Below are 26,875 nucleotides of genomic sequence, written 5' to 3'. Positions count from 1 at the left end.
GGTGGTGCAGTGGCCCCCACCCTCTGGGCCACCAACTGATACACTGCTGTGAAGCATGCAGGGGTCCAGCAGTAGCCAGGAGGCAGACAGCACATCTTTAAGAAAAAAGCCGAAACAAACATGCTAATTAATTAGGTGCCGCCCGACATGTAATTATCAGCCCAGATTAGTGCCGATTGCGTCGTCTCTGATCTCGGCTGACAATTAGGTGTCGGGCGGCACCTAATTAATTAGCATGTCTATTTCGGCTTTTTTCTTAAAGATGTGCTGTGTGTCTCCCGGCTACTGCTGCATTCTCCGCGAATCGGTATCTGTCCGTGGCCTGGGGGTTGGGGTGGTGGGACACTGGGGTGTCATCTCATCATCGTCTGTTTCCATTAGAGCAAACAGCTCATCTTCTCCTATGACTGCTCGCCTTGATGTCGAAGGTCGAGGTTCGTCGTCTGCTGTGGCTGATGTGGAAGGCTTGCTTGACTGCTGAGCCTCGCGCCATTTTCTATCACACAGTTCTTTATAAGCACTCAAACCATCCTGCAAATATCCCCTAAACCGACGTCCCTTTCAAAATTAAAGTCGTACTTTATCATTACTCATTCGGTTTCGATTGTTATCCTTTTTTCTTCCAATTGCATCAGCTCTTCATCTATCAGATCTTGGTAATGGGATGCCAAAACCTCTGCAACATCATGTTCGTCAGCTTCCACAAGCCAAACTCACTTAGTCCTTACTTGGTTCACCACGATCAAAATGCTTAATTATGTCTAGTTTTACACTAAGTGTAACACTCTTACGATCTCTTTCAGGCTTTTCTGACAGCTTAGAACTCATCTTGCTAACAGCTGCTCAATGCAACATGTCTAAGCAATGCCGGCGAGAATCTGGGGGAGAGCGGCTGCTCGGGGCGCGCGCTGCCTTTTATTGCGCGTTGATTTTCTTGCGCGCTGCTTTTTTTTGTAACAGTGAAAACACCTTCTGAAAGCGAAAACAGGGTACTAATGTAGGCCTTTCGTAACAGCGAGGTTTCGTAAAGCGAACGTTCGAAAAGCGGGGGACACCTGTAAATGCTTCAGTCTGGAGACCCTTTGTCAGAACTGAAAAAGAAATCTGTAAAGTTTCAGGGGAGAAGGGAGTAGAGGATGGGTGTGTTACTCAGGGCAAAACTGGGATGACTGTGCATATCAATTGCAAACAAAGTTATCTGGTCAATGAGTGAAGGGGAGAGAAAGTGAGAACATAGACCAAAGAACTTAGAGTTGCAAAATGCAGAGTAGGCAAATATTGACATATCCGCACGTCCAGAGAGAAAGAAAAATGAACGGAGAAATATATAAGCTGAGCTAATACCATAGATGGCTGACTCATATAGATTGATAAATTAAGTAAGGTGAAGTTACTGAATTTATATTAACTCCTGAAAGCGGCAACATGACAAGACAGACGATGAGATGCCATTCTTCAAGCTTATGTTCATTGTTACACCTACAGGTGGCCACAGACCAAAAGGTCGGAGGGTGAGTGGAATGGGGAATTAAACTGGCAGGCAACAGGAAGCCCAATGGATTGAATGCAAGTGCTTTGCAAAGGGATCACCCAATCTCTGTTGTTTCTCCTTTAGAGGGTGACCACAATGTTGACATTGAATGCAGTACACTAGATTGGAAGAAGTGCAAGTGAATTGCTGATTCACCTGGAAAGAATATTTGGGTCTCTGGAAGGTGGGAAAGGCCAGCCGGTGGCGTAGTGGCATCTACCCCGTCTGTAAAGTGAGTCGTCCCTGGTTCGAATTCGGCCGGCTGCTTGCATGCTTTCCATCCATGCTGGGTTGTACATCAAACTAGCAACTTGGCCTCATAAAAAACAGATAAAAATGCTTATGCAGCAGTAAGATTACCACCCGATGCACCACAAAGCGTGGAAAGGAACCACAACAAGATGGGAAGAGGAGAAGTGTTGCATCACATATGATCGCAAGGGAAACTACCAAAAAGGCGGGGTGTTTGGTGGGAATAAAGGAATGGACCAAGGAATTATAAAGGAAACAAAAGAAATCCAAAATTCAAAATACAGTAAACTATTCAGTTTCAGGTAAACTCTGGCTCCAACTATTAAGAGAAAGATGATGGGTTAGGCCTGTTCAGTAAAAGAGATAAAAAAAGTGTAAAACTGCCCTATTTTATTCTAAATGCATTAGTGCTGAACATGTCAAACTACATATTAATATGCACAGCATCACAGATGGAATGGGTAGTGACATCATCTACTTTGAATATTGTATGTAGCCAACTATATTAACCTTTCATGTTAAATTTCAGAAAAGGTTTGATGATTGTCTGTGCCATTAATTTCTGTGACTTCTAATTTCCATTACCCACTGCCATTCCTGTTAACTCTGTACTCATTTCCACTATTTAAAATTCACCCAAAATCAATGTACACTTGCTGATTATGACAAAGCATAATTTGCATTGGTCCTTCAAACATATATTTTTAAGGATTAATATTGCATACCAGTTGTATAAATTTCCTTTGTTCTTCCATGCATTATGATGATGATGATGATTGACTAACATGCCAGGCTGCAATTACGCAAGGTCAACAACATTTTTACTCTTTTTGCTGTATTTGAAATGTATGAACTTGAAACAACCGAGCAATCAAGTGAAGTATTATTTTCAATGTTCCATGCAATTTTTTAATTAATATAAAGTTTTACATTATCTGATCACCATTTTTCTGTCCTCTTTGACCCAGTTTCAATTAATTTAGTATTTCATAAAAGCTATAATTAGAGGTCAATTGTCTTCTAATCTTCCACTAATAGAATCAATTAAATCACAATCTGTTTTGATTTAACTGCAATCTGTACCCTTTGTGTTAAATACCTATGCAGACTTCACAGTGAGTCATTTAACAAAGGTTCAGATAATGATCAGAGTCAGTTCCAACTAATTGAATGTATTAGATTATGGTTTAGAAATTAGAGCTGTACTTTTGAAATTAAATTCTAGCGGTAAATGTTGGGGGAGGGGGAACGGTATGATAATAGCAACATTTTTCTACAAACACTGCTTTTAGTATTTCAACAAAATGACATTTCTTAGGCATTGTGGGAGGTAGGGATTATGAATGCATCTCAACCAGGCCAATTCCAAACACAAAAAATTCAGGAGGAGAAAGTGATTAGCAATCAAGAACTAGGGTTAAGGTTATTTCAATTACCCTCTGCCAAATAATACAAGGTCAGTTCTATTGCTGTGGTGCACCTAACATCATCACACAACATAAGGACAAACTTACTGCAGACCTGGGATCAAACCTGTTGATTTCCACTTTAGTATAATTGTTTTACTCACAGACTGAAGTTGTGGAACAAAATATATAGTAGATTCACTTGTCCAACACAATCACAATTACTGGGACTAGAATGTGAAAACACAATTAACACTGCAATGTTTGAAAGAAACAATTTGAAGTTGCATTAAGTTGCTTTGAATACATATTGTAATTGTTCTAATAATTAATGGACTAAGCATTACGCATACTTTCATTGATTATAAATACTATTAATACATTTCTGCTGTTTTGCACACCATTACAAACATGGATAAATAAAGGTATCTGTCCTTTGGTAATCTGAGTTTAAAAAGTATCTTAATATTTAATATCCCCATGTTGATTAAAAATATTTTTGAGTTAATTTGCAGTTTTTGCAGAAATTTTGTTCTTATTCTGTCCTTTAGTTCAAAACCATAATTTAATATTTCAACTAGCACAAGCCTCACCTGCAATATGTCACAGGCTGTTTCCTTTTCAATAGCTCTTCCTGACAAATAGGGCAGATATCCTCAGGATAAATTTCCTTCTGAAGCACAACTCCAATGGCTCCTTCAACATTCTGCTTTACGTTAGAATTTCTAGTGGGAAACTGTACTGTTTCATCTATGTGAAGATTATGCAGTAATATTTCAATTTCTCGGTCCACAAGGCCAAGTTGGAAGGCACCTGAAAGGAATGCAAACCCAGAAATTACACAGACATCTCAAAATTCATAGAAATTCTTAAATTTACGATTAATGCAGGACTACTTTTCTATACTAAGTTCCTTATATTTATAAAAGTAATGCAAGGTTTCTACATTACCAGCTCATTGGTTGATTTAGAATAATGCAGTTGTATTATAAATACAACTAACTGTAAAATTAGAATCAGAATCAGGTTTAATATGACCAGTGTATGTGGTAAAATTTGACGTTATGCAACAGCAGTACATTGTAAAACACAATAAAATCTGTAAATTACAGTAAGTACTGTATACATTTTTAAAAATTAAATCAAATAAGTAGTGCAAAAAAGAAAAAAAATAAGAAGTAGTGAGATAATGTCCTGGGTTCAATGTCCATTCAGAATTCAATAGCAGAGGGAGAGAGGCTATTCCTGAATCACTGAGTGTGTACCTTCAGGCTCCAGTACCTCCTCCCTGATGGTAGCAATAAGAAGAGGGCATGTCCTGGGTGATGGGGATCTCTTATGATGGATGCCAACGTTTTTAAGACATCGCTCCTTGAAGATGTCCTGGATGTTGGGGAAGCTGGTCCCTATGGTGGAGCTGACTGAGTTTACAACTTTCTGCAGCTAATTTCAATCCTGTGCAGTGACACCTCCCCACCCCCACAACACCAGACGGTGTTCAAGCAGTTAGAATGCTCTCTATGGTACATCAGTAGAAATTAGTTTATTGTCTATCCCATTTGTACTCCCTATTGATTTAAATTGTGGATGAACAGCTTTCTAACATTTCAATGGGATATTTGTTCATTGCTCTGAAATGCTAATTCTGTTTTCCTCTCCCCAAAAGCTGTGTATTTGACCAAGTCTTCTGATATTTTGACTCATTTGTTTCAGATTTGTGCTGTAGTACTATCTTCTGGCATTGGCAGTTCCTTATATTGCAATTTTTTCATGTTCCAGGATTGGCATTAATTGGAAGTTAGCTATCTGACGATAGAATGTGAAGTTGGCCTTATCGAATAACCATTCATCACACTTTCCTGCAGCTGCCACATAACGAGAAGAACCCCAGTTGATTATTTTTTCCAAGCTCAGAATCACTGAACTCAATGGCAGCATTAATATATAGCCCCAGTTTAGATAAATGGGATCCACACTGCAAGGCAGCTGAACCTAGGTTGATTCACCAGAACTAAAGGTGGAGCTAGCCCGCAAGAATAGTGTAAAACTTATTTTTATCATATTTCAATTGATTTTGTAATGTTTTTCAATTACTCTAAAAGAAATTCCATTACGTCCTACTTCAATAAATTTTTAAAAAATAGACTGTAGAATTATATCTAGCAATTCTCGAGGTCGTAGTAGAATTCTGTACAATGAATGTAATACTTTTATTGTATAGCTTTTACATGTAATCACATAGTGATTCTAATTCTAAAACTCCCAAAAAACTCTCTTCAGAGATCCAAATAATTTGACTTCTTATAGCCTGGAGCATCTCAAAAGTCAATCAAATACACAAATTTGATAATAATTAAAACACTGCAGATAAAATTATAATGGGAGGACTCCAAGTACATTCAAATGATTTTCAGTAATAAAAAACCTTTAGGCTTTGTGCTGGACCCAATCAGAGATCAGAAGCCTGAGAAGATGTAATTCACTCAGGTTTGCCGATTGAGTAGAAAAGGCAGCGCCTCACAGCAGTTTGGAACTCTGAACAGCAGCCAATCAGCGTGCAGGATTGATTGAAAAGAACAAATTAAAGTAAGGCAGGGGCAAGCAGAGCAGCTATCATTGGAGTGGACAGAGTTAGAGTGGGGCTTTCGAAGCATTAGTTCTTCAAGGCTTCAGTGAGGAGGGGCTTTAGCCAGAGAAGGTAAAACAGCCGGAGGTAGAGTTCCCCCTCCCACACAGTTTATTGTTCTTCCTTCTTTATATTTGCTTAGTTAGAACAGTGGAGATGCCAGGCAGGATAATGGAATGCTCCTCTTGTGGGATGTGGGAAGGCAAGGAGACTTCCGGTGTCCCTGATGACTGCACCTGCAGGAAGTTCATCCAGCTGCAGCTTGTAACACTCAGCATTAGGAGTTGGAGCTGAAACTGGATGAACTCTGGATTATTCGGGAGGCTGAGGGTGTGACAGATAGGACATATAGAGAGGTGGTTACACCCAAGGTGCAGGGCACAGGAAACTGAGTGACACTCAGGGAAGGGGAAAGTGGTTAAGCAGCCAGTGCAGAGTACCCCTGTGACCATCCCCCTCAATACCAGGTATACCACTTTGGATACTTTAGGGGGGGAGATGACCTAGCAGAGGAAAGCCACAGCGGTCAGGTCTCTGGCACTGAGCCTGACTCTGCAACTCAGAGGGGAAGGGGGGAGAAGAGGTGAGCAGTGCGAGTAAGGGATTCATTAGTTAGGGGAACAGAAAGGAAATTCTGTGGATGAGAAAGAGATTCATGGATGCTATGTTACCTCCTGGGAGCCAGGATCTGGGACACCTCAGATAGAAGTCCTCAGCATTCTTAAGTGGGAAGGTAAAAAGCCATAGGTCATGGCCCATGTAGGTACCAATGACATAGGTAGGAAGAATGACTAGGTTCTGCAAAGTGAGGTCAGGGAGTTAGGTGCTAAGTTAAAAGGCAGGACCTCCAGGGCTGTGATCTCAGGATTGCTACACATGCCGTGTTCTAGTGAAGCCAGAAATAGTAAGATGAGACAGTTTAATGTGTGGCTAAGGAGTTGGTGTAGGAGGGAGGGCAATAAAATTTTTGGATCATTGGGCTCTCTTCCAGGGAAGGAGGGACCTGTAGAGAAGAGACAGTTTGCACCTTTACTGGAAGGGGACTAATATCCTAGCGGGAAGGTTTGCTAGGACAGCGGTCCCCAACCACTGGGCCACGGACCAGTACCAGGCCGCAAAGCATCTGCTATGAGGCCGCGAGGAAACGATATGATTTGGCGATATGAGTCAGCTGCACCTTTCCTCATTCCCTGTCACGCCCACTGTTGAGCTTGAACACATGCGAGGTCATTACTCGCGCGTCATCCATGTCAGCGCGGGAAGGAGATCAACTCCTTGAGCTTGCAACTGACGGCGGGCTGAAAAGTATGTTTGACATAACATCTCTGCCGGCATTCTGGATCAAAGTCAAGGCTAAATATCCTGAGATAGCCACGAAAGCACTGAAAATGTTGCTTCCATTTCCAACATTTTTCTGCAAAGCGGAGTTTTCTGCAATGAATGCAATGAAAACTAAATTGCGGAATAGACTGGACATAAGGAACTCCCTTCGAGTATCGCTGTCTCCCACCACCCCTCGATGTGACCGTGTTGTTTCAAGGAAACAAGTATTCAGCCCAGGGCTCCCATTGATTTAGCAATATTGGTGTGTTGCAATGATTTTATATGTTCATAAGGGGAAAATAAGTGCTGTCTGTTTAATATCCAAACATTACTTAAAATGTTATGATGCTATTGACTTATAAGTGACTTATATAACCATATAACAATTACAGCACGGAGCAGGCCATTCGGCCCTTCTAGTCCATGCCGAATGCTTACTCTCACCTAGTCCCACCAACCTGCACTCAGCCCATAACTCGCCATTCCTTTCCTGTCCATATAGTTGTCCAATTTTTCTTTAAATGATAATATCAAACCTGCCTCTTCCACTTCTACTGGAAGTTCATTCAACACTTACTTCAAGCTCCCCTGATAATTGACTTATCACTATATTCATGCGAGGAAAATATGCGCTGTGTGTTTAATATTAGATTCGTTAGATAAACCCTTTTAGAAACGAAATTGAGTGTATTAGCCACTTATCACCTATATTCCGGTCGTGATTAACACCTCCCGCCCCACCGAACAGAATCGTCAAAAACGATTTGTGGAAAAAATATTGACACCTACACGCATGCACTCACAGGTGCCCACGCCTGTCATTGTAGTCTTTCTCAGGGTAAACACAACGTATTGACTGCTACTCTTGTCCGTTGGCAACCCACTCCCGGTCGGCCGGTCCGCAAGAATATTGTCAATATTAAACCGGTCCGCAGTGCAAAAAAGGTTGGGGAGCTCTGTGCTAGGACACTGCGCTGTTCCAAAGAGTGCCATATGAGGTCATTCTTACCCTCAGCCATTAGGCTTTACAATGAGTCAGCCTAGAGCCAGGGAAGTGATGACCTCCTCCTTTTAGAATGTTTGAGGTAACTTATTTTTTATTCTTTCTTTTTCCCTTTGGGATCAATAAAGTACCTATCTATCTGCATCTATCTAATTGTCACGTGGTGGGGTTTAAGCTAGAGTTACAAGGGGATGGGAACCAGCGTGCCAGAACAGTGGAGAGGTTGTGGACACAGATGTTTTTAAGACCTCATACAAAGTCAGGAACCAAAAAGTTGAGCATGGTGAAACTAATGTCCTGAGCTGTGCATATTTTAATGCACTAAGTATCATAAGGAATGCAGATGAGCTCAGGGCATGGACCAACATATTGCAGCCAGTACTGAGACTTGTTAGCAGGAGCAGGAGGACTGGTAGCTCAGTATTCTGGGTTTCTATTGTTTTAGAGAGGGAGGGATTAAAGGAGGAGGAGTGGTGTTACTAGTCAGGGAAAATGTCAGGGCAGTGCTCAGTCATAACAGACTGGAGAATTCATCTAGTGAGGCATTATGGGTGGAACTGAGAAATAAGAAAGGTATGACCACGTTAATAGGACTATATTACAGTCCAAGCAATAGCTTGAGGCATTAAGAGGAACAAGTTTGCAGAGATCGCAAACTGTTCCAAGAAACATAAGGTTGTTATAGTAGCTGATCTTAACTTTTCACATATTGACTGTGACTCCCATACTGTAAAAGGACTATATGGAATAGAGTTCGTCAAATGTGTTCAGGAAAGTTTCCTCAATCAGTATGTAGAAGTTCCAATGAGAGAGTGTGTGATACTGGATCTGTTTCTAGGGAATGAGACAAGGTAGGTGACAGTAGTTTGTGCAGGGGAACACTTTGTATCTAGTGATCACAATGCCATTAGTTTCAAAGTAAGTATGCAAAAAGATGCGTCTGATCTACGGGCTGAGATTCTAACTTGGAGGAAGGCTAATTTTGATGGTATCAGAAAGGATCTGGCAAGTGTGGATTGGACAGGGTGTTTTTTGGCAAAAGTGTACTTGTTAAGTGAGAGGCCTTCAAAAGTAGAATTTTGAGAATACAAAGCTTGAAAATGCCTGTCAGAATAAAAGGCAAAGCTAACAGATTTAGGAATCCTTGGTTTTCAAGAGATATAGAGGCCCTGGTTACGAAAAAGAAAATGAGGTACATTGCAGGTATAGGAAGGTTAGTACAAATGAGGTGCTTATGGATGATAGGAAATGCAAGAGAACACTTTAGAAAAAAAATCATGAGGGCTAAAAGGCAGCATGAGGTTGCCCTAGTAGTCAAGGTGAAGGAGATATGAAAAGAGCAAAAGGATTGCAATGGACAAAATTTGTCCTCTGGAAGATCAGAGTGGTAATCCAAGTGTGGAGCCAAAAGAGATGGGAGACACTTTCACTAACTGTTTTGCATCTGTATCTACTCAGAGATGGACACAGAGTCTGTAAAGTGAGGCAAAAGAAGTAAGACAGAAGTAGTAGATGGTTCCCTCTCGGACTGGGGACCTGTGACTAGTGGAGTGGCATGGGGATCGGTGCTGGGCCCATTATTGTTTGTCATATATATCAATAGTTTTGATGATAACGTATTTATGTGGATATGCGGATGGCACCAAGATTGGGGATGTAGTGGACAGCAAGGAAGACTACCATGGCTTGCAGCAGTATCTGGTAAGATAGGCAGTAAAATGGCAGATGGAATTTAATGCAGTCAAGTGTGAGGTGTTGCACTTTGGGAGGACCAACCAGGATACATCTTACACAATGAATGATAAGGCACTAAGGAGTGTGGTAGAACAAACGGATCTGGGAATACAGGTCCGTAATTTGTTGAATGTGCTGCCACAAGTAGATAGTAGCTTTTGGCACATTGGCATTCATAAATCAAAGTATTGATTACAGGAGGTAGGATGTTATGTTGAAGTTATATAAGAAATTGGTGTGGCCTAATTTGGATTATTGTAGAAACATGTAAATAAGATCAAAAGAGTGCAAAGAAAATTTACAAGGATTGCTGGGTCTGGAAGACTTGAGTTATAAGGAAAGATTGTATAGACTAGCACGTTATTCCTTGGAATGTAGAAGACTGAGGAGAGATTTGATAGAGGTATACAAAATTATGAAGGGTATAGATAGGGTAAATGTGGGACTACAACCAAAGGTCACAGGTTAAGGGTGAAAGGTGAGAGGTTTAAGGGAATAAGAGGGGAAACTTCTTTGCTCAGAGGGTCGTGGGAGTGTGGAAAGAGCTGCCAGCACAAGTGGTGCATGCAAGCTCGATTTCAATGTTTAAGAGAAGTTTGATCCGGTACATGGATGGTAGTGGTATGGAGGGCTACGGTTCCTGTGCAGGTCAATGGGAGTAGGCAGCTTAAATGGTTCAGCACAGACTAGATGAGCTGAATGGCCTGTTTCTGTACGTACTTTTCTATGACTGCATAACTCCAAGCAAAAACTGTATAATATACCAAACCTCTCTTTATATTTAAATGTGAGATGTAGCAATAATGCAAAATAATACTATACCACTCTTAATGTTTGATTTTTTTTTGTCAGATAAAGTTACTTCATAGAATATAATCTTTCAGTATATTGCATCTGCAGCAAGCTCACCACGGCTGAATTATTTTTTGCAACATGATTATTGATGAAGCATCAGCAAATTGTAATAATGTCCTCCCTGCTAAACAACAAGAAAAGTGATTGCAGGGTGCAAGGATATCATAGAAAATCTTTCACTGGGGAAGCTTATTAGCATCTTTTGTGAACAAAATCTGCTCATGGCTTAACTTACAACAATGTGCTTTATAGTCCTCATGTGTTAAATGTACTTTGGCTTACAAGGCCACATTAAGAATATTTCAGAATGATTAAACCCTAAACCTCAGTGCAAAAGTCTTTAAATCTTTAAGTGAAGAAATAAATTATGCACTTACATTCATGATCACGTGGTAGCCTGAATTTCTTTAACAAAACCCTGTTTGGAAGAAGTGAAATAGTTTTGAGGATACTATTTCCAAGCAACCAGAGTATTCTGTTTTCCCTTTTTTTCTTTGTGTAACAATTCAGAGTATTCTTTGTACTGTAGTATACAATTTGCCTGTCCCTCATTTATTCTTGAACTTTAATTATGAATATTGGCAGGATATTTGACTGCAGCAAGCAGTCCATCCTTAATAAACAGTATGTTGGAGAATATACTGTATGAGCAATATATCTTTCTTTGGCACAGGAGGAGGAGGCTAGCAACAAAAGCCTGTTACCATTCTAAGATTAGATGACATAAACTAGAGACTAAACCTGGACAATGCAGGCCAGTCTGTAATACCATCCATTTATAGTGTGAAAGTAAATTTTTCACACACTTAATATGTTTTCACTAATTTAATAAATATAGTTGGAGAGCTTAAGTTTGTTAAAGGAAAGATTCAAGGAGAATGCTTAAAATACAATTTACTCACCTTCCCCTAAATAATGGTTATTATGATCTAAATAGTTAAGAGATAATGATATTTTACTTTCTTGTCCTATGGAGACTCATTTCAAATTTTTTCTGTCATTAAGATGCAGCTCAGTTAGCTGTGCAACTTTCAGTGTCTTTTTTGGAAAGAATAGTGATTGATATCCTTTCCTTTCCTGTATGCAGATTGGGAGGTGCCTGTGCTGGGAAAATTCAGGACTAGCCAAATACACAACAGTGCTCAATTAGTGCTGGCTCAGATACTTTCAAATTAGATACAGGAAAAGGAAAAAAATGCAGAATAGCAGCTCCCTGATGAGATACAAAACCCATAGTGGCAGGGTGGGGGTAAAAAGCAACATAATTCTTACTGAAAGCACGCTCCTCTTCCACAGACTTTCCTTTGTACTTAATTATAATGCATTTTAGTTTACCTGAGATACAATGAGAACCAGTTTCTAAAATACCACAGTAAATTTGGAAGAATTACAAAGACATATATTTTCAAATCTGCAAATGAAACTGAATGCCAATGTCACAAGCAAAGGAAAAAAATCTATAAAAATACTTCTTGTATTCAATGCGTTCAGATTGTAGATTTACTTTCTGTTTTTTTGTTTGGTTAAAATGAATAAATGTTTCAAGATCCTTTTGCACCAATTTACTTAGATTTTAATCCCAGCAGATTTCAATTCCTCTTTCTCTTGCACAAAGCACATAAACATGAAAATGTTGGTGTTGGTCCTTTCAATGCTCAATTGGGGCAATTAGTAAGGGCTGGGTTTTTCTGAAGATGTACTTGGACGAATCACTTCCCATTGTTTTTCAGACTACTGAGAACAGCATACCATACAGTGAACTGAGAACTTAACCGAAAGTGCCACAGACTCCAGATTTGTAGTGTCTGTTGTGCTTAACTGTTTCCCAGTTAACATTGTAGCTTCTTACTTAATATACAAGAGAATACATTATTATATATGAGAGAGTAAATTGTGTTAGTTTTATTCAAGATGTATTCTTATTGCGTATTCAAGGCTTTAAATTCAGAAGTATTCCATGAATTGGAGACTATACATGAAAATAAATTCACCAGCAGATGTGTTTGCAGAGATCATTTTCTTTGAGAAATGTGGAACAGCTGCAATTGTGTGGATTTCCTATATTTACCTTTCAAAAAACAAAATTAAGAGAAATTAATAGATCTCCTTATTTGTAAATATACACAGTACTATATCTGTTCACATACAGCTTTACTAATACGGATCTTTTTCTCTTTATTCTAAGACAGTAATCATATTGTATGAACCCTGACTAGTTATTACTTTTACATTAAAGTTCAAATAACCATTTTCTAATAATAATCTTAGAGAAAAAAAAGGTACTTTAATTACACCCATCAATTATTTTCCTTTACTTTCTCAATTGTTTGTGAGGTGTTGTGGCCATTTTGTATGTTTCCCATATTTGATACTTAGTGCAGATTTCAGTCTGTGAATGCATTTTTTTTTTAAAAACCAAGAGTGCTGAGGAAGTTGAACTCTGAAATTATTGAAGGCAATACCAATTTTGAAATTGGTGGTTAATTATATGGAGGAGAAAGGAATAAAAGTCAAAGGACTGAATAATGTAAAATAGGATTGAAAGGTGCCAAATTGTTATGGGTAGAGCTAAGAAACTGCAAGGTAAAAAGACTGTGAGGGGCATTACATACAGACATCTGAACAGTGATCTACAAGTTACAATAGGAGATAGAAAATTCATGCCAAAAGGGCAATGTTACAATAGTCATGGGCGATTTCAATATGAAAGTAGATTGGGAAAATCAGGTTTGTGCTGGATTCAAAGAGGGGTAATTTGTAGAATGCCTATGAAATGTCTTTTAGAGCAGCTCATGGTAGATCCCAAAAGGAGATCAGCTATTCTGGATTGGATGTTGTGCAATGAACCAAAATTGATTAGTGAGCTTAAGGTAAAGGAACCCTTAGAGGTGTGTGAACATAGTATGATAGAATTCACCCTGCAAATTGAGAAGCAGAAGCTAAAGTCAGATATATCAGTATTGCAGAGGAGCAAAGGGAATTACAAAGGGATAAGAGAGGAAAAGAATACTAGCAGGGATGATGGCAGAGCAGCAATGGCTAGAGCTTCTGGGAGCAAGTTGGAAGGCACAGGATAGATACATCATAAAGAAGTAGTACTCCGAAGGCTACCGCGGCTACAAGGGAAGTCAAAGCACACATAAAACCAAAGAGAGGGCATATAATACAGCAAAAATTAGTGGTAAGTTAGAGGAATGGGAAGGTTTTAAAAACTAACAGAAGGCAACTAAAAAGTCATAAAGATGGAAAAGATAGAATATTAAGTTAAGAGGCATCTCATTGAAAGCTATTGAAGGTTGAAAGGCCTCGAAAGAGTGGATGTGGTGAGACTGTTTTCTATGGTAGGGGAGTCCAAGTCCAGATGACATAGCTTCAGAATAGAGGGACATCCATCTAGAATGGAGATGAGGAGGCATTTGTTTACCCAGAGAGTGGTGAATCTCTGGAATTCATTGCCACAGGTGGCTGTGGAGGCCAAGTCATTGGGAATATTTAAGGAAGAGTTTGATAGATTCTTGATTAGTCAGGGCATGAAGGGATACGGAGAGAAGGCAGGAGATTGGGGCTGAGAGGGAAACGCCAAGATGAAATGGCGGAGCAGACTCAATGGGCCAAGTGGCCTAATTCTGCTCCTATATCTTATGGTCTTAAAATAGGGAGTTCACAGGGAATACAAAGGACTTCTTCTGAATTGTAAGATTCCTTGAAATTTTATCCACTTATCTATTCACTACCATTCATGTCTCCTGCAGGAATCAAAACATTCAGTGCAAATTATGTTAATAATATTTCAACAGTGATGGGCTGATCTTTACAAAGTTTGTCCATTTTTCATTTCATTGATAAATCTTGATTAAATTGCTCCCCTGTGAATTATCTTCCGAGAAATTAACTGCCACTTTAGATTAGGCAAAGCCAGACAGCATGCTGACCCAACTGAGATGGCAAATCCAGCAGTTTCTCTAGGAATATGAGACTTCAAACCAATGATTAAAATCAAAATTCTGTAAAACTGTGTTTGTAGAATTACATATACTTTTGCCGTATGGACACATGTAAAACCATGCGCTTATTAACTGCTGTCAATAGTCAAATGCAAGTAAAGTTCCATGGGTTTTCACCATCTGAATGAAAAGTCATCCTAAATATACTCTATGCCCTCTGTACCTTGAACTGGATAAATAATAGAATGGAGAAGAGAAATAGAATGAAGTAATACTAACTACTGTCTTGTTTATTTTTATTTCCAAATACTTTTGGCAAAAGAAAAAATGGATACTCCAAATCTGAGGAAACTTTTTATATTATTTGCTGTGGTTGACACAAAGGTTTGGGGTGTTGTGGATAGTGTGGAGGGCTGTCAGAGGTTATAGCGGTACATCGATAGGATGCAAAACTGGGCTGAGAAGTGGCAAATAGAGTTCAATCCAGATAGATGTGAGGTGGTTCATTTTGGTAGGTCAAATATGATGGCAGAATATAGCATTAATGGCAAGACTCTTGGCAGTGTGGAGGATCAGAGGGATCTTGGGGTCTGAGTCCATAGAACACTCAAAGGTGCTACGCAGGTTGACTCTGTGATTAAGAATGCATACGGTGTATTGGCCTTCATCAATCATGGGATTAAGTTTAAGAGCCGAGAGGTAACGTTACAGCTATATAGGACCCTGGTCAGACCCCACTTGGAGTACTGTGCTCAATTCTAGTTGCCTCACTACAGGAAGGATGTGGAAACCCTAGAAAGGGTGCAGAAGAGATTTACAAGGATGTTGCCTGGATTGGGGAGCATGCCTTATGAGAATACGTTGAGTGAACTTGGCCTTTTCTCCTAGGAGCGACGGAAGATGAGAGGTGACCTGATGGAGGTATACAGGATAATGAGAGCCATTGATCGTGTGGATAGTCAGAGGCTTTTTCCCAGGGCTGAAATGGCCAGCATGAGAGGGCATAGTTTTGAGGTGCTTGGAAGCAGGTACGGAGGGTTAAGTTTTTTTTACGCAGAGAGTGGTGAGTGTGTTGAATGGGCTGCCAGCGGCGGTGGTGGAGGCGGAAACGATAGGGTCTTTTAAGAGACTCCTGGATGGCTACATGGAGCTTAGAAAAATAGAGGGCTATGGGTAAGCCTAGGTAGTTCTAAGGTAGGGACATGTTCAGCGCAGCTTTGTGGGCTGAAGGGCCTGTATTGTGCTACACGTTTTCTATGTTTCTTTCTACGTTTCTATGTTAGTGCAACTAATGCAAAATGGTTCAAGTTTTGTATAATTTAGTTAAAAATTATAAAAGGCATCAAATGATTTTATAAATATTGTCCGGCATATGCAGAAACATTAAAATAATGAAAATTAACTTATTGAACTAATTCCAAATAAAATGGGGGAATTCTTCTTGATTATTTCATACTTACCTTAAAACATTTAGCTATGCCTTCTTCTTTAAGAAGAAATCCAACAGGACCTAACTCTCTCAAAATATATATCGTTGTATTGAGTGCATGATCTTGATTCCTATGAACTAAATCAGTTACAGCTCTTCTGAAGGGAGCAACTCGTGACATGTTGAGGAAGTAAGGTGAGATAACTTCATAAATCTGAAAAATATTAAACAATATCAGTGAAATCAAACAATTATTTCCAAAAAGTGTGCTGATTTTTTTCTTAACTCAGAGCAAAGGTTCTTTGGGGTTAGTTTACTTAAATGTTGTTAATCAAGTTGTAGTGCTTTAATCTTGGGCGGAGAAACAATCTTATGACTTCTCACACATCTCTTTTGGGACACAGTGAGATCAGCCACTCCCATAAATGATTTACTATTATGGGAATTGACTCACATTGTCCTTTATCTACATGCACAATAGCATAACCTTTGGGTGTAGCAGCAGTGCACTTGTGACCTGAGTAATTCCTGATGTTTGCATAAGTTCTCATGCACACTGGCACTCAAACACAAAATACTCTGCAGATGCTGGGGTCAAAGCAACACTCACAACACGCTGGAGGAACTCAGCAGGTCGGGCAGCATCCGTGGAAACGATCAGTCAACGATCAGGGCCTCTGCCCCTTCCCTCTTCAATCCTGACGAAGGGTTCCGGCCCGAGATGTTGACTGATCATTTCCATTGGCACTCTTTCCTTGAATGGAGTGGGAACATACTGATCCTCATATGAATCAATAAATTGGTTTATTTAGCAATTCAGTAAGTAAGCAGTGGAGCAGTTATAACAAGATTCACCAAATTAAATTGATTGAAAGCAGCAGTACAAAATAAGGAAAACAACACACTTTCAACCTGTATCAGCTTTTTGTTAAGAAATGTGACCGTTTCATGCTTTGAATTCCATTTTAATTTAAAACTTAGCTTAAACATAATACTAAACCTTATGCACTAAACATGCAAAATCTAGATGTTTTGGTACATAGATAGCAATTACTTCTGAGTGAAATTATACTGACTGCAAGATTGGATCAAACTCTGCTTGACACTTTCTCTGGACTGGATGTGCATCTTTTGATATCATTATTTGCACATTGCCGAATTTTGCCAGTAACAACGTCAACACCAAAGCTCTATAATACGTCCATCCATGGAAGGGTGTCTCAGAAGGATGAGAAGAATATTCATGATTTAAAGAGTCTTAGTAATATTGGGAAAACTGACTGAAAAGCTTCAGAACTGACAGCAGACTTCTCAGACACCATTCAAAGCCCAGAATTCTATAAACTGGCAGAGATAGTTTTCCCCAGCTTTTAGTTGCTGCCATCAGGTAAAAGGCACAACAGCCTCAGGATTCACACCCCCAGGTTCAAGAACGGTTACTACTCCCCCCAACTATCAGGCTCTTGAACATGGGGTAACTACACTCACTTGCCCATCCATTGAGATGTTCCCACAACCAATGATCACAGTGTAAGGAATCTTTATCTTGTTATCTCATGTTCTCATTATTTATTACTGTTTATTTATATTTGCATTTGCACAATTTGCTGTCTTCTGCACTCTAGTTGATCTTTCATTGACCCTGTTATAGTTACTATTCTATAGATTTGATTTGTATGCCTGCAAGAAAATGAATCTCAGGGTTGTATATGGTGACGTGTGTACTTGGATAATAAAATTTACTTTGTGAAATTTTGAACTTTGAATTATATGTCAATGCTGCTGCAGCATTTCATTATTAGTGGCATTGTAATTGGTAATGCTGGTCACTCAAAAGAGGAAACTTGAGGTAGGAGACAAGGGCATGCCCAACAGATAAGATCCTCCTCCCAGTGAATCATGAAAGACATCATGGACTATCTATACCCCACTGGTTAACAATGCATTCAGTGTAATTCTTTGGCAGTCATCACTGTGCTGCATGAAATTCTGCAAGAAGACCTTCAGCCATTTCTTACCTCTGAACTGTTCTCTCCCTACAGCTCAAAGTTATGTCATCTCTGAACTTCCTTGGTACAGAGTTTGTACAAAAAGACTTAGAAGAGGTCTGCCATATTTCTGATCTCCATTTAACAAATAATGCGACTTCTAAAGCCAATTGTCTGCACCAGTGGTGATTTGGTGTGTCATATTAAAGGAGGGAGAATACTTATGCAATCAATTATTTTTTTGTTTTATATTTGTAATTAATTTAGATTACTTTACAGAGATCTGTTTTCAATTTGTCATGAAAGAGTCTTTTTCTGTTGTTCAGTAGAAAAAAAGCCAAATTAAATCCACTGTGATTCAATGTTGTTAAACAATAAAACATGAAAACTTACAAGGAGGGTGAATACTTTTTATAGGCATAATGTCTCTATCACATCTCCCTCAATCTTCTATGTTCTAGGGAATAAAGTCTTAACCTATTCAATTTTCCCCTAAAGCTCAGATCCTCAAGTCCTAACAACATTATTGTACATTTTCTCTGCACTCCTTCAATCCTATTTACATCTTTTCTGCAAGTAGGTGACCAGAACTACACACAATACTCCAAATTAGGCCTCACCAACATCTTATACAATTTCAATATAACATCCCAACACCTGTATTCAATACATTGTTTTATGAAGTCCAATGCGCCTAAAGCTTTCTTTGCGACTTTATCTACCTGTGATGCCACTTTCAAGGAATTATGGATCTCTATTCCCAGATCTGCCGGTTCTACCACACTCCTCGGTGCCCTATCACTCACCATGTAAGACCTACCCTGATTGGTCCTCCCAAAGTGCAACACCTGGCACTTGTCTGCATTAAACTCTATCTACTACTTTTCAGTCTATTTTTCCAGCTGGTTCAGACCCTGCTGTAAGCTCTGATATTCTTCCTTGCTGTACACTACACCTTCAATCTTGGTGTCATCTGCAAATTGCAAATTTGCAGATCTAGTCAATCACATAACTTGATGGGCCAAATGGCCTAATTCTGCTCCTGTATCTTATGGTATTATGGTAAAATCATGCATATCATTGATACAGATAACAAGCAACAATAGAACTAGCATTGATTCCTATGGCACACCACTAGTCATCAGGCTCCTGTCAGGGAGGCAACCATCTCCTATCAGTCTCCAACTTCTCCTGCAAAGCCAATGTCTAATCCAATTTACTATCTCATCTTGAATGCCAAGCAACTGAACCTTCTTGACCAACCTCTCATGCGGGACCTTGTCAAACTCCTTACTAAAAATCTACATTCCTGATAACTTCCTTGAAAAACTCTATAAGGTTGGTTAGACATGACCTACCACACACAATGCCATGCTGACTATCCTGTAGCCATTGCTGCTCTGCCAGTGTTCTTTTCCAATCAATTCTGGCACTTCATTCATGCCTCTGTGATTCCCTTTACTCCAGTGTAATACTGATACATCTGACTTTAGCTTCTCCTTCTCAAATTTCAGGGTGAATTTGATCATATTATCCTTTAGTGGGCTCAACCTTGAGCTGCTCTAAAAAACAATCTAGAAATCCATCCTCCTGGAATCCAGCACCAACCTGATTTTCTGCATTTCAACGTACCTATATATTGAAATCCTCCATGACTGTTGTAACATTGCCCTTTTGGCATACATTTTCTATCTCCCATTGTAATTTGTAGACCACATGTTTACTACTGTTTGGTGGTGTGTATATAATTTCCATCAATGTTTTCTTACCCTTGCAGTTCCTTAGCTCTATCCACAATGATTCAAAACCTTCTGACCCTATATCACCTCTTTCTAATGATTTGATTTCATTTCTTACCAACACCGGCCCCTCTGTCTTCCTGCCTGTCCTTGGACACTAAGCTCCCAGCTATAATCTTCTTTCAGCAATGGTTCAGCGATGGCTACAACATCATACCTGCTAATCTGCAACTGTACTGCAAGTCAATCTATCTTATTCCGTATACTGCTCACATTCAAATATAACACCTTCAGTCCTGAGTCATGAGGGGTTGCGGGTCACAGGAATTTTGGAAGGCACTCAGGGATAGAGAGAGTTACATGTCGGGGTAAGCAACATGAGAAGGGGAGGAGACAGGGATCCAAGACAGAAAGGGTTCAGGGTTAGAAAAAGGATCAAAGATATGGGGTTGCAGGGTGTGAGGGAAAGGAAGAGAAGAGTGCTTTTCTACTCATTAAAAGCAGCAATCTCTTTCCCAGTCCAGGAAGCATTATCATCCCAGTGGTGAGTCTGTTGTACTCTCTTTATGGCATGTATTACCTTCCTTAGTCAGCCATACAATTCCAGGTGCAATTTAATTTAAGCTTGATGTAATCCCAGTCCAGTACATAAAATTCTTTCTTCTTAAATCCCACTCCAATACATAATTGTTTTTAACTGATGTGCGTTTCTTTCATTTCCTCATTTGCTCCAGACTTGTTCTTCAATATTTCCAGAAGTTTTTGTGTATATGCCATTGAAAACAGACACAAAATAATTGTTTAATTACTCTTCATTTTCCTGCTTTTCCAATATAATTTCTGTCTCAGTCTGTAAGGAACCTACATTCACCTTGTCTTTTGCTTACGTATGATGGAATGGCAGTGCAAACTCATGGGCTGAATGGCTTAATTCTGCTCCCATGTCTTATGGTCTCAGGCTTTTACATTCTGTTTTATGTTTCTCAAATTATTATTCTTGTTTTCTACTTTTTCTTTCTTTATCAATCCTGAAGAAGAGTCTCAGCCTGAAATGTCGACTGTTTATTCTTTTCGATAGATGCTGCCTGACCTGCTGAGTTCCTCCAGCATTGTGTGTGTGTTGGTTTGGATTTCCAGCATCTGCAGACTTTCTCGTGTTTATCCTCCTTTGTTGAATTCTGAATTTTTGCCCATCCTTAAGATTACTTACTGCACTTTTTGACAAGATGATAAGCTTTTTTCCTATACTCTGATATTATATTTAACTCGTTAACAACAGCCGCACCTCTTTTCCTTTTGGGTCTTTGTGCCTTAACAGGATATATAGTTGCCTCTGTCAGTCATGAACGTTGCATCCTAGCTGTCTAGATATGCAAGCCAAGGCAGTACAATATGGAGAGCAAGCTGTTGTACATGCAGCAAGATTCCCCTCTACATATCTGCTGAACCCAAAGGAACAACAGAGCCTGATACAGTTTGGAACCAGCAGTGAATATATATTTCTTCAAATACAAGTCTTGTTTGCTTTCTGTCATACCTTTATTACTATTTTTCAATCTGCTGTAGCTAATTCATGCTTCAAACATGCAATTTGTCTGTTTCATTTTCAGACTCTGCTCAAATCAAGTCAAGTCATCACTTTTTATTGTCATTTCGACTATAACTGCTGGTACGGTACACAGTAAAAATGAGACAACGTTTTTCAGGACCATGGTGCTACATAAAACAATACAAAAACTACACTGAACTACGTAAAACAACACAAAAACTACACAAGACTACAGACCTACCTAGGACTGCATAAAGTGCACAAAACAGTGCAGGCATTACAATAAATAATAAACAAGACAATAGGCACAGTAGAGAGCAGTAGGTTGGTGTCAGTCCAGGCTCTGGGTATTGTGAGGTCTGAAGGCTTGGGGGAAGAAACTGTTACATAGTCTGGTCATAAGAGCCCGAATGCTTCGGTGCCTTTTGCCAGATGGCAGGAGGGAGAAGAGTTTGTATGAGGGGTGCGTGGGATCCTTCACAATGCTGTTTGCTTTTCAAATGCAGCGTGTGGTGTAAATGTCTGTAATGGCGGGAAGAAAGACCCCAGTGATCTTCTCAACTGACCTCACTATCCACTGCAGGGATAGGTTTGTCATGGATTTGTCTGCATTTAGGATGTTTGCCCAGAAATTGGAAATTCCATTTACTTTGGATATGCTAAAATATTCACTGAATTTTGCACCAGCAACAGAAACTTAGGAAATTGGACAAAATCCAGTGTGAGTTGGCGTTTGTTCACTGGCTGCAGTAAGCACCAAACCCATGTGTAAATAATTTCTACTGAGATCTCCTCAAGTTAGTACAGCTCCCAATACTTCAGAGTACAGTCTTTCGAGAAGGGCATCAGCACTTTGTACTCACCTAAGGCAGCCCCAAACAGTATCAAGCATTATTACTGTGATGAAAGAGTCAGTATCTGCCGTGCAGAGGGTGAAATCTCCCACATTGGCTCAAAGAGACACACAAAGTCTGGGCAACATAATGCATGACGCATAGAGATATTGTATCCTTGGAGAGCTATGAGATACATTAGGCCCACCTCAAGAAGAGCCTGGAGAGAGATGGTTCCAGTAGGCTTCTCCAGAAGTGAGAACCTCTATACAATAACTACATATAAAGGTAAAGTTCTCATGAGATTTGTCATGCTGATCCATGCACATGGCAGTGGAAATCTCACAAAAAAGTCGGGAGACATCTGTGTTCTTTAAGCAAAGTATCATTTCTCAGAGAGTATAGAGAGGTTATAGCAAGGCTTTTAACCAATTGGAATTGAGATTCATTCATACATACTGCATATGCATGGGGGAGGGGGTTAAACTAGAGTTGTAGAGGATGGGAACCAGAGTGCCAGAACAAATAGTGGAGAGATTGTGGAGACATGTTGTTAAGACCTCAGGCAAAATCAGTAGTCAAAAGTTTGAGCATAATGCAATTAATGTTCTGACTAAAGACTAATTTCATTGCAAGATGTATGGAAAGGCCGATGATCAACACATGTAAGTAGGATATGGAAGCCATTAGTGAGATTTGGTTGCATGAGGTATAGGACTGGTAGCCTAATGTTCCTGGATTTTGTTGTTTTAGACACAACAAAGCAGGAGGGATTAAAGGAGGAGGAGTGGCATTACTTGTAAGGGAAATTGTCACTGTAGTGCTCAGTCAGGACAGACGGGAGAACTCGTCTAGTAAGGCTTTATGGGTGTAGCTGAGGAACAAGAAAGGGATGACCATGTTAATGGGGCTATATTATAGACAACCAATTATCCGCAGGATTTAGAGGATCAAATCTGTAGCGATATCACAGATTGTTGCAAGAAACATAAGGTTGCTATAGTAGGTGATTTTAACTTTCCGCATATTGACTAGGACTCCCATATTGTAAAAGGACTGGATGGGATAGAGTTTGTCAAATGTGTTCAGGAAAACTACCTTAATCAATACATAGACAGTGTGTGATTACTTGATCTCATATTTGGGAATAAGTCAGGGCAGGTGACAGTTTGTATAGGGGAACACTGTATCTAGTGATTATCATGCCATTAGTTTCAAACTAAATATGGAAAAAGATATGTTTGGTCAATGGGTTGGGATTCTAAATTGCAAGTGTGGATTGGGACATGCAGTTTTCTAGCATTAGGGTTATATTTCTTCGTAAGTATATTTGCTAAACGGGAGGCCATCAAAAGTGAAATTTGAGAGTACAAAGCTTGTATGTGTTTGTCAGAATAAAAGGTAAAGACAACAGGTTTAGGGAACCTTGATTTTCAAGAGATATTGAGGCCCTGGTTTTAAAAAAAAAGAAGTGCATTGCAGGAATAGGCAGATAGGAACAAACTATGTACTTATGGAGTATACGAAATGCAAGAGAACACTTAAAAAAAGCAGAGGGCTAAATGAAGGCATGAGGTTGTCCTGGCAGATAAGGTGAAGGAGAATCCTAAGGGATTCTGCAGATATGTTAAGGACAAAAGGATTGCAAGGGACAAAATTGGTCCTCTGGGAAAATCAGAATGGTAATCTATGCACGGAGCCAAAACAGAAGGGTGGAGATCTTAAATGGACTTTTTGCATCTGCATTTACTCAAGAGACTGGCATAGTCTATAGAAGTGAGGCAAACCCGCAGTGAGGTCATGAATCCTTTACAGATTACAGAGGAGGAGTTGTTTGCTGTTTTGAGGCAATTTAGGGTGGATAACTTGAACGCTATGGGACGCAAGTACAGAAATTTCAGGGGTGCTAGCAGAGATATCTAAATCATCTTTAGTGACAGGTGAGGTACCAGAGGTTTGGAGGATAACTAATGTTGTTCCACTGTTGCTTATCTAAAAATAAACCCGGAAATGATTGGCTGGTGAGCCTGACATCAGTAGTGGGAAATTTATTGAAAGGTATTCTAAGCGACCAAATACATCAGTATTCTGATAGTCAGGAGAATTCAGAAGGCACAGGATATACACATCCCAAAGAGGAAGAAGTATTCTAAGGGGATGATGACACAATTGTGCTGACAAGAGAATTCAAAGCCAGCATAAAAGCCAAAGAGAGGGCACATAATAGAGCAAAAATTAATGGGAAGTTAGAGGAATGGGAAAGGCAACTAAAAAAGTCATTAAGGTGGTAAAGATGGAATACAAAAGTAAGCTAGCCAATAATATTAAAGAGGCTACTAAATATTTCTTCAGATACATGAAGTGTAAAAGAGAGGTGTGAGTGGAAATCAGACTGCTGGAAAACGATGCTGGAGAGGTAGTAATGGGGTCAAGGAAATGGTGGACAAACTAAGTAAGTATTTTGCATCAGTCCTCACTGTGGAAGACACTAGTAGTACGGTAGAAGTTCCAAGTGTCAGGGGTCATGAAGTGTGCGAAGTTACCATTTCTAGAGAGAAGGTTTTTAGTAAACTGAAAGATCTGAAGCTAGATAAGTCACCTGGACCAGATAGTGTACAGCTAAGGGTTCTGAAAGAGGTGGCTGAAGAGATTGTGGAGGCATTAGTAATAATCTTTCAAGAAACACAAGATTCTGGAACAGTTCTGGAAGACTGGAAAATTGCAAATGTTACTCCATTCTTCAAGAAGGGAGAGAGGCAGAAGAAAGGAAACCATAGGCCACTTAGTCTGACCTGAGGTGTCAGGGTTTTTGGAGGCACATGATAAAAAAGGTTTACCCAAGGGAAAATCTTACCTGACAAATCTGTTGGAATTCTTTGAAGAAATAACAAGCAGGATAGTCAAAGGAGAATCGGTTGATGTTGTGTACTTGGATTTTCAGAAGGCCTTTGACAAGATGCCACACGTAAGACTGCTTAACAAACTACAGGACCATGGTATTATGGGAAAGGTTCGAGCATGGATAGAAGAAATGAAAGGGTTGACTATTTTCTAAATGGAGAGAAAATACAAAAAAAAGAGGTATAAAGGGACTTGGGAGTCCTTGTGCAGGATTCCCTAAAGGTTCATTTGCAGGTTGAGTATGTGGTGAGGAAGGCAAATGCAATATAAGCATTCATTTCTAGAGGACTAGAATATAAAAGCAAGGATGTAATGCTGAAACTTTATAAAGCACTGGTAAGGCTTCTCTTGGTGTATTGTAAGCAGCAGTTTTGACCCCCTTATCTTCGAAAGCATGTGCTGAAACTGGAGAGGGTTCAAAGGAGGTTCACGAAAATGATTCCAGGACTGAATTTGTCATATGAAAAATGTTTGTTGGCTTTGGACCTGCATCACTGGAATTCAGAAGAATAGGGGGGCGGGGGGGGGGGAGAGGGTGACCTAATTGAAACCTATCAAATGGTGAAAGACTTCAATAGAATGGAGGTGAAGATATTTTCTTTGACAGGAGAGTCTAAGACCACAGGACATTGCCTCAGAATAGAGGGGCGTCCTTTTAGAACAAAGATGAGGAGAAATTCATTTAGCCAGAGAGTGGTGAATCTGTGGAATTCTTTGCCACAGGCAGCTGTGGAGGCCAAATATTTATGTATACTTAGGCAGAGGTTGATCGGTTCTTGACTGGTCAGGGCATGAAGGGTTACGGGGAGAAGGCAGGAGATTGGAGCTGAGAGGGAAATAGATCAGCCATGATGAAAAGGTGGAGCAGACTCGAATGGCCTAATTCTGCTCCTATATCTTATGGACTCTGGAAAATCTCTATCCCTCATCCCTTACCTATCCCAGACGTCCTTTTCTACCCCGAAACCTGGATATCCTTATCCTCTCCATCCAAACTCTCTAACGAGAACTCGTGCTCTACCCGGAACCCTTCCTCACTCCCTTTCCTCTTCCATACCACTACCCCTTGCACTGAAACCCGATGCCGCCTTAGCCATGTACTTCTGTTTCCTCACCTACCTCCTCCCCCCCACCCCCAGCTCCACCATCCGGTCCAGAGTCGGTGTAATTACCCCGCGTGAACACCGCCGCTGCCGGGTTTCCCCTGTTGCTTCTGGGTCACTTACCCGCAAGAGGACCGAGCGCGGCGCTCCCTCTCCGGCACCGGGAGACGCGCTGATATCCGTGAAACCACCTGGCCTGGATCGCACTGAGCAGTGCGCTACCGGTTTACCATGGCGACGGGACGCCGAACACAGCTTCCGGGTCATCGGGGTGAAAGCGGCCAGGGTTACAAGCCCAGTCGGGGTCAATGCAGCCAACCCGTCAGAGATTTAATATTCACTCTGGCTACCAACAGCAAAAGCGTGTGAGGAAAAGGTCTGGAGCAGGGGGCCGACTCCTCTCCCTCAGCCAGAATACACAGACAGACACTGTGCGGAGTGGAAACAGAGTGAACGTTTCACCTTTCCTTAAAACTCAGCAGTCAATGTCGAGTTTATTGGCTCCCGCACAAGTACGTGATTGCACACATGCAATGAAATACTTGTAGCAATAGCACAGGCATGTCTTAAGGGAGAGAGGAAAGAAGATAGAAGGGAAAAAAAGTGAGGTACGAGAGAAACTGAATGGCAAAAGCGGAATATTCTTTTCTGGATATAAA

At 40.1% G+C, this 26,875-nt stretch overlaps 1 protein-coding gene across 1 annotated transcript in view; it reads right to left on the bottom strand.

Moving 5' to 3' along the window:
• Positions 1 to 26,532, bottom strand: part of zswim2 (zinc finger, SWIM-type containing 2) — a 47,324-nt gene extending 20,792 nt beyond the window's left edge. Inside the window, exons 1-5 of the mRNA XM_063052024.1 lie at positions 26,340 to 26,532; positions 16,135 to 16,317; positions 12,722 to 12,798; positions 11,108 to 11,148; positions 3,783 to 4,002 (exon numbers count right to left, since the gene is read on the bottom strand). Of these exons, the coding sequence (XP_062908094.1) occupies positions 3,783 to 4,002; positions 11,108 to 11,148; positions 12,722 to 12,798; positions 16,135 to 16,317; positions 26,340 to 26,483 (665 nt within the window). The 5' untranslated portion in view covers positions 26,484 to 26,532. The remainder of the gene's footprint in view (positions 1 to 3,782; positions 4,003 to 11,107; positions 11,149 to 12,721; positions 12,799 to 16,134; positions 16,318 to 26,339) is intronic.
• Between the last annotated feature and the right edge of the window lie 343 nt (positions 26,533 to 26,875).

The sequence above is a fragment of the Mobula hypostoma genome, chromosome 6, assembly GCF_963921235.1.
Source record: "Mobula hypostoma chromosome 6, sMobHyp1.1, whole genome shotgun sequence".
NCBI classification, from domain to species: domain Eukaryota; kingdom Metazoa; phylum Chordata; class Chondrichthyes; order Myliobatiformes; family Myliobatidae; genus Mobula; species Mobula hypostoma.
The sequence above is the reverse complement of the archived record's forward strand: the minus strand, read 5'-3'. Positions and strand labels throughout refer to the sequence as shown.